We start from the raw sequence: 9,189 nt of genomic DNA, 5'->3' as shown, positions 1-9,189 counted from the left end.
TATCACATAGGTTAAGATTGTAAGGGCTATATAAAGCCTTCTTTTCTTTGATTAGACAGCAGATTTTGGAATTAAGAATAAAATTTCTATTTTAGCTTTGTTGAGAGCTAAACTTTCTTTGCAAATTCTTGTGTTTAGAACTTGCATGTAGAGTCATTCAAGTAGTATTGATCAAACCTCTTGTGGAGTGATTCGAATCACGAGTTTAGAAACGAGTTTTCTTTACTCTTGATCTTGATCATCAAGGTAATCCGTTCCATACTTTCCCTTGGGTTGATTTTCCATATCATTTGGTATCAGAGCTTCAGGCTCAAGATCGGATATATGTTTCATTGTGCTTATCTCTTTTAATTCTCTTATAATTTTTTTTCTCAGTTTGTGTAGAATGCTCATGTTCTATCACAAAAATATATAACAAAAAAAGAAAAAAACTTATGTTCTTTAAAGTGTTAGATTTTGATCTTATCAACACTTTGTTCTTCTTTAAGATCTTCTAAATCAATTTTCTTGTTGGTAAATTGATTAGATTTTGCCAATGAGAAGAAAAAAAAAAAACCATTGAAAGAAAGAAAGCATATTGATGTTAAATGTCTTTCTTTTTTTCCTCTTGATTATTATGTGTAACTCTCATATGTTACTACGTCTAAATTAGTTCTTAATCATTTTCTTTCTTTAATTCGTTTCTTTGTCGTTATTCGGATTGCTCCTTCAATACCCTTGTGTATGTGTTGAGTGTGTTGTCTATTCACTTTGAATTGCACTTAGCTCTATAACATAGCTTGTCTCACATTCCAATTTGTTTTTTGGAGTGTGATTTGTGTGTGCTCAATTGTGAGGGTGAGTTTGTAAGGGAGTGACACATTGATTCGAGTGTTGAGTGTTAAACACGAGTGAACTACATTTACGAGTGAATACACGTGAGGGAGCGCTTGTGAGGTCCTTTTTTTTTTTTTTTTTGTAGCATGGAAAATCCAGACAACAATACTGACATTACTGATGCACGATTGAGAGAAGCCCAACAACGAACCATGGAAAGACTAATTCGAGGAATAGAAGAGTTGACTGATCGAATAGGTAGATTGGAGATTCAAAATCAAGCTCGACAGAGGATTCCACTACCTACGCCCTCAACCGATACATATGAGGGCGACAATTCTGATCACCACGAGGATAATCCACAAGTGGTTGGTCATGGCTTGATGCGAGGGAGAGACAATGGAAGAAGGTATCATAATTTACACAACGAGTTCCTTATGATGATAGAATTGATCGTAACGTGGGGAGCATCAAATTAAAACTTCCCAAGTTTTATGGCAAAACCGATCCAGAGGAGTACCTTCAATGGGAGAAAACGGTGGAGTCGGTGTTCAACTGTCATAATTTTAGTGATGAAAAGAAGGTACTGTTGTGCATTGCTCAATTCAAACAATATGCTCAAATTTGGTGGAATAAATTGATGTCAAGTAGGAGAAGAAATCTTGAAGCACCAATTGATTCATGGGTCGAGTTCAAAGAGTCCATGAGGAAGCGTTTTGTTCCACAATATTTTCACCGGGACATGGCGCAAAAGCTTCAAGCATTGAAACAAGGACGCAAATCTGTGGAGGATTATTACAAGGAGATGGATACATTGATGGATCAACTTGAACTCGATGAGGACATGGAGGCTCTCATGGCGTGGTTTCTTAATGGGTTAAACACAGAGATTGCGGAGAAGACTGATTTACAGCCTTATTCTAATATTGAGGAGTTGTTGCACATTGTAATTAAGATCGAGAGGCAAATTCAACGAAGGTCTCAACGGTATTCTTCTAAAACTTTTCCCAATTCTACTTCTATATGGAAAAGGGGTAGTAAGAACATTGATTATAAGCATAGAAATCAAGAGATTAATGAGAAGCCTCAAGCTAAATTTGAGAAAAGGGAGAGTTCTAGAACAGGGAAAGAAAAAGTAGAAAAGTCTAATGTTCGAAATAGAGATTTAAAGTGTGGGAGATGTCAAGGGGTAGGACACTATAGTAGAGATTGCCCAAATGCAAGAATTATGACCATCAAGAAGGGAGAAATTGTTACGGATGACGAGGCACATGACGACATAAATGAGGAAACTGATGAGAGTGAGGAGTTTAGTGAAGAGGACCCTACACATATATCTTTGGTTACTCGACGAGCTCTAAACACCCACATTAAGTAGGACGGCCTAAACCAAAGGGAGAACTTGTTTCAAACTCAGTGTCTTGTTCAATCTATACCTTGTAGTGTTGTAATTGATAGCGGTAGTTGCACTAATGTTGTGAGTTCCATTCTGGTCAAAAGACTTAATTTAAAGACACAACCACATCCAAGACCCTACAAGCTTCAATGGTTGAATGATTGTGGGGAAGTACGGGTAACTCTGTTAGATAAAACCTGAGTTTTACCGTTTTTTCTTATTCACACGATTTCAGAAAATCGCCAGTTTGACCATTTGACAAAACACGTCGAATGGATCACCAGAATTTTAGACTTAAATTTTGTAGGGAGTGGCACAGATTTAGTTGGCCGCTCTCCAGCCATTTTTAGAATGATTTTTATTTTAAATAGGAGATTTGTTCAGAAAATAAAACAATCTGAACGCAGTCAGAATTCAGTTAATTTTCTATCTCCTTTTTGTTACGCATTTTCTTCCAACAACCAATTTCCTCTCACCGAAATTCTGTGAAAAACAACAAGTGGTATCAAAGCCAAGTTGAAGATCGGTGAGACAGGCTGCTTCATCTCCATCGAGCGCGGACTACTCAAAATTTGCGAAAATCGACGACGGCTGCTCACACAGGCAAGGCGCACGACAAACCATCTTTACATCCTGGAGTTAGAGATAGAGCAACCTGTCAGTCTCTCGGCCAAGACCGAAGAGGTATCTTGGAGGTGGCACGCAAGGTACGGGCATTTAAACTTTCCTGCTCTAGAAAAACTACAGAAGGAGGAGTTAGTGCACGGTTTGCCAGCAATCAAAGGCGTGAACAAGCTGTGCGACGGGTGCCTCATCGGCAAACAGAGGCGCACACCCTTTCCGTCTCGAACATCCTATCGAGCCGATGAGCCGTTGGAGCTTGTACACGGCGATATCTGTGGGCCCATCAAGCCGGCGACCCCAGGGGCGGTAAGAGTCTCTTCCTCCTGTTAGTCGATGACAAAAGCCGCTTCATGTGGCTGACCCTGCTGCAAGCGAAAAGTGAGGTGGCAGAGGAGGTTAAGTGCATTAAAGCGCGAGCGGAGGCCGAATGTGAGAAGAAGATGCGAGTGATGTGCACAGACCGAGGCGGAGAATTCACCTCGACAGGTTTCGGTAAGTACTGTGATGAAATCGGCATACAACGGCACCTAACGGCGCCCTACTCCCCCCAATAGAACGGAGTGGTGGAGCGCCGGAATCAGACCATCGTCGGGACAGCAAGGTCATTGTTGGTGACGGCCGGGATGCCTGGGAGATTCTGGGGAGAGGCAGTAATGACGGCCGTCTATCTCCTCAATCGGTCACCAACCCGAAGCCTTGACGGGAAGACACCATATGAGGCCTGGTAGAACAAAAAACCAGCGGTACATCATTTTCGCGTGTTCGGCTGCGTCGCATACATGAAGGTAACACGTCCCCACCTCGCCATGCTCGATCCTAGGGGGCTGAAGGTCGTTTTTATCGGCTATGAACCCGGGAGCAAGGCATACAGACTATATGATCCTGTAGGGGGGCGAGCTCACGTGTCTCGCGACGTCGTCTTCGACGAAAGCACCTTCTGGCAGTGGAATGACGTGATCGAGGCAGACCATAATCCAAATCAATTTACGGTGAAGTACCTCGTCACCGAGCCGGAAGAAGGAGGAGCCCAGCATCAGCAGCCGTCACCGCCGCCAGCAGGTGCAACCCTTGAACCAGTGGAATTCGCAACACCACGGACTGCGGATTCGACGCTGGATGCCGATCACGATACTGATCTGGAGGCCAGGTACCGGAGGATGGACGACCTAGTAGGAGGAGGTAAACCACCTGGACTGGCAGTGCGCGAGCTCGAAGAAGTGGCCGAACTACATGCCATCAGTGCAGATGAACCGAACACCTTCGCCGAAGCAGAAAAGAACCCGTGCTGGCTGAAGGCAATGCAGGAGGAGATGACGTCCATCACCGAAAATCAGACGTGGAGTCTGGAGGATATGCCGCCGGGACACCAAGCCATAGGGCTCAAATGGGTCTTCAAACTGAAGCGCAACGAAAAAGGAGAAGTTGTGAAGCACAAGGCCCGTCTGGTGGCGAAGGGCTACGTCCAGAAGCAAGGAGTGGACTTCGAAGAGGTATTTGCGCCAGTGGCAAGGTTAGAATCCGTTCGTTTCTTACTTGCAATTTCAGCACATTACTCTTGGGAGGTTCACCATATGGACGTAAAGTCTGCTTTCCTTAACGGAGAGCTGAAGGAGACTGTTTATGTCCGACAACCACCTGGCTTCCTGGATAACAACAACCCCAATAAAGTATTGCGCCTGCATAAGGCACTCTACGGGCTTCGACAAGCTCCATGAGCCTGGAACGCGAAGCTCGACAGTACCTTACTGTCACTGAAATTCAAACGTTGCGCCTCTGAGCATGGCATGTACACGCACGGCCATGACAAGAAGCGACTAATCGTGGGAGTGTACGTCGACGACCTCATAATCACTGGAGGTGACATGGAAGTCCTCAAAAGGTTCAAGAAGGAGATGTCGAAAAACTTCGAGATGAGCGATCTCGGCGTGCTCAACTACTATCTCGGCATCGAAGTGCAACAGAATTCTACCGGCATCTCCATCTGCCAAAGTGCATACGCAAAGAAGCTGCTGGACACAACTGGACTTGTGGACAGTAATCCTACAAGGACGCCAATGGAGGCCCGACTCCAACTAAGGAAGGCTGGCACTACGACGACAGTCGACTCCACCAATTACCGCAGCATTGTCGGGAGTCTGCGCTATCTGGTAAACTCTCGTCCTAATCTTGCTTATTCTGTTGGATATGTGAGCCGGTTTATGGAAGCACCTAGGGAGGAGCATTTAGTGGCTGTCAAGCGCATCCTGCGCTATGTAGCCGGAACCAGAGGCTGGGGTGTAAGATACTGCACAGGGAGCGGAAAGGAGAAACTCAAGCTAGTTGGCTACAGTGATAGTAACATGGCCGGTGACGTTGATGATCGTAAGAGCACTAGCGGAATGATCTACTTTCTCTCAGGCGGCGCAATCTGCTGGCAATCAACAAAACAGAAGGTAGTTGCTTTGTCTTCCTGTGAAGCAGAATACATCGCCGCTTCGATGGCAGCAACACAAGGGATCTGGCTTGCGCGACTAATGGAAGAACTCATCGGGAGAGAAAGTGATCCACCAATGCTATACGTAGACAACAAAGCTACGATCTCCCTGATCAAAAATCCAGTTTTGCATGAATGAAGCAAGCACATAGGAATCAAATTCCACTACATTCGAGAATGTGCAGATCGAGGGCTCATCAAAATTGATTACATCCGAACAGAGGAACAACTTGGAGACATCTTCACCAAGTCCCTGGCGCGGGAGAAATTAGTAAGGTAGATATACTACAGGTTTTAGGAGGAGATTGTTAGATAAAACCTGAGTTTTACCGTTTTTTCTTATTCACACGATTTCAGAAAATCGCCAGTTTGACCATTTGACAAAACACGTCGAATGGATCACCAGAATTTTAGACTGAAATTTTGTAGGGAGTGGCACAGATTTAGTTGGCCACTCTCCAGCCATTTTTAGAATGATTTTTATTTTAAATTGGAGATTTGTTCACAAAATAAAACAATCTGAACGCAGTCAGAATTCAGTTAATTTTCTCTCTCCTTTTTGTTACGCATTTTCTTCCAACAACCAATTTCCTCTCACCGAAATTCTGTGAAAAACAACAAACTCAACAAACTCTTGTTTCTTTTACTATTGGAAAATATGTTGATGATGTTTTATGTGATGTTGTATCCATGCATGCTGGAGATTTACTACTGGGGAGGCCTTGGCAATTTGATCGTCGGGTAATGTATGATGGGTATGCAAATCGATACTCTTTTACTCACAACGGTAGAAAAACTATTCTTATTCCATCGTCTCCAAAAGATGTATTTATTGATCATTGCAAACTTGAAAAGAAAAGGCAAGAGGCTGATGCAAAAGCAGAGATTGAAAAAGAATCAAGTGAAAAAAAGAGCTTGAGGGAAAAGCAAGAGAGTAACACTCAGCCTAAAGAAAAAAAAGAGCGAAAAGCCAAATCAGTAAGCTTGTATGTTAGATCAAGTGAGGCTAGGAATGTTTTGCTCTCTAACCAGACTATTCTTGTACTTATGTGCAAGGGATCTTGTTACTTTACTAACATGCTTAACCCTTCTTTGCCAAGTGATTTTGTTGTGCTTTTGCAAGAGTTTGAAAATTTATTTTTTGAGGAGAAGCCTAGTAGTTTGCCACCACTTAGAGGGATTGAACACAAGATTGACTTCATTTCTGGCGCGCCCATTCCAAACCGACCAGCTTATAGGACTAATTCAAAGGAGGCTGAAGAGATACAAAGGCAAGTAAGTGAACTCCTTGCTAAAGGGTATATACGTGAAAGTTTGAGTCCTTGTTCTGTTCCAGTTATTCTTGTACCTAAGAAAGATGATTCTTGGCGTATGTGTGTTGATTGTAGGGCTATAAACAAGATAACTATAAAGTATAGGCATCCAATTCTCAGATTACATGATATGCTTGATGAATTGCATGGATGTAGTCTTTTTACTAAGATTGATTTAAAATCGGGTTATCATCAAATTCGCATGCATATTGGGAATGAGTGGAAAACAGCTTTTAAAACCAAGTATGGTCTTTATGAATGGTTGGTTATGCCTTTTGGATTAACTAATGCACCTAGTACATTCATGAGACTAATGAACCATGTCTTACGAGAATACTTAGGTAAGTTTGTGGTTGTTTATTTTGATGACATTCTTGTTTACTCTAAATCTTTAGATGATCATATTACCCATGCACGCAATGTTTTGACTACTTTAAGAAACGAATGTTTGTACGTAAATTTAAAGAAATGTAGCTTTTGCATGGAAAAAGTTAACTTTCTTGGGTTTGTAGTTTCATCTAATGGTGTTGAGGTTGACGAGGAGAAAGTGAAGGCTATAGATTGGCCTACACCTAAAAATGTAAGTGAGGTAAGAAGTTTTCATGGTCTTGCAAGTTTCTACCGTAGGTTCATTAAGAATTTTAGTACAATTGCTTCACCCTTGAATGAACTTGTTATGAAAAATGTATTCTTTATATGGGAAAAAGATCAAGAACTTGCTTTTAATACTTTGAAAGAAAAATTGAGTTCTGCTCCCTTGCTTGCATTACCTAATTTTGAGTCTACTTTTGAAATTGAATGTGATGCTAGTGGAGTAGGGATAGGTGCTGTATTAATGCAAAATCAAAGACCTTTGATGTTCTTTAGTGAGAAGTTGACTGGTGCATCTTTGAGGTATCCAACTTATGACAAAGAGCTTTATGCTTTGGTTCGTGCATTGCAAACCTGGCAACATTATCTTTGGCCTAAGGAGTTCATTATTCATACGAATCATGAAAGTTTAAAGCATTTGTGAGTAAAAAATAAACTCAACAAACGACATGCTAAGTGGTTAGAATTTATTGAAACATTCCCTTATGTCATAAAATATAAACAAGGTAAGGAGAACATTGTTGCAGATGCATTATCACGAAGGTATGTCCTCCTCAATACTTTGAATGCTAGGTTGTTGGGTTTTGAACACATAGAGGATTTGTATCAACATGACATGTTCTTTGCTCCTTTTGTTGAATCTTGTGAAAAAGAACTCATTGTGGATAATTACTTGTTGTTAGATGGATTTTTTTTCCGAAAAGGCAAACTTTGCATACCATCTTGTTCCATCCGTGAGCTACTTGTGAAGGAAGCTCTTGGAGGTGGTTTAATGGCACACCATGGAGTTTCTAAAACTTATGATATGCTCTCTGAACATTTTTTTTGGCCTAAAATGAGACATGATGTTCATAAAGTTTGTGCTCGTTGCATAGCATGTAAACAAGCTAAGTCTAGGCTTCAACCACATGGCTTATACTCCCCATTACCGGTTCCTAATGGTCCTTGGATTGATATATCAATGGATTTTGTTTTAGGTTTACCTAGGACTAGGAAAGGTTATGATAGCATCTTTGTTGTGGTTGATCGATTTAGTAAAATGGCTCATTTTATTCCTTGTCACAAAACTGATGATGCAAAACATATTGCAGACCTGTTCTTTAGGGAAGTTGTACGATTGCATGGCATTCCTAAAAGCATCGTTAGTGATCGTGATGTAAAATTTTTAAGCCACTTTTGGCGTGTTTTATGGGGTAAGTTAGGAACTAAGCTAGTATATTCAACTACTTGTCATCCTCAAACGTTTGGACAAACTGAAGTTGTTAACAGAACCATGACTGCTATGCTTAGGGCTATTATTGATAAGAATCTTAAGACTTGGGAGGATTGTTTGCCCTTTATAGAATTTGCATATAATAGGGTTGTTCATAGCACTACTAAATGCACACATTTTGAAATTGTTTATGGCTTTAATCCTTTAACCCCCCTTGACTTGTTACCCATACCGTCAAAAGAGTTTGTGAATTTTGATGCAAATGCCAAGGTTGAGTTTGTTCATAAATTGCACAAGCAAGTGAAAGAACAAATTGATAAACAAAATTCCAAGGCTGCCACCCGAATTAATAAAGGACCTAAGTTTGTCATCTTCAAGCCAGGAGATTGGGTTTGGGTGCATTTCCGAAAAGAAAGATTTCCTACTCAAAGAAAATCTAAGCTTTTACCACGAGGAGATGGACCTTTTCAAGTTCTTGAGCGTATCAACGACAATGCTTATAAAATTGATTTACCAGGTAAGTACGGTGTTAGTACAACATTTAATGTTGTTGATTTGAGTCCTTTTGATGTAAGTGATGGCTTTGATTCGAGGACGAATCTTTTTCAAGAGGGGGAGAATGATATGAAACACGACCAAGGAATTTCCATACCTCAAGGTCAAATTACAAGGACGAGAGCTAAGAAGCTACAACAAACCTTATACAGTTATATTCAAGCTATGGTGAGCTCATCAAAGGAAATTCTAGAAGACGCTGAAGACC

At 41.3% G+C, this 9,189-nt stretch overlaps 1 protein-coding gene across 1 annotated transcript; it reads left to right on the top strand.

Annotated features, from left to right (window-relative positions):
- Positions 1-962: 962 nt before the first annotated feature.
- Positions 963-8,933, top strand: LOC111469948 (the record flags this gene model as incomplete). The annotated part of the gene is given in 7 exon segments (XM_023115401.1): positions 963-1,184; positions 1,448-2,391; positions 5,930-6,050; positions 6,435-6,684; positions 7,114-7,760; positions 7,896-8,672; positions 8,805-8,933. Coding segments are annotated over 7 exon segments (3,090 nt in total), but the record flags the coding sequence as incomplete, so codon positions are not given.
- Positions 8,934-9,189: the final 256 nt, after the last annotated feature.

Source organism: Cucurbita maxima, unplaced genomic scaffold (genome assembly GCF_002738345.1).
Source record: "Cucurbita maxima cultivar Rimu unplaced genomic scaffold, Cmax_1.0 Cma_Scf00042, whole genome shotgun sequence".
Lineage (NCBI taxonomy): Eukaryota > Viridiplantae > Streptophyta > Magnoliopsida > Cucurbitales > Cucurbitaceae > Cucurbita > Cucurbita maxima.
The sequence above is the reverse complement of the archived record's forward strand: the minus strand, read 5'-3'. Positions and strand labels throughout refer to the sequence as shown.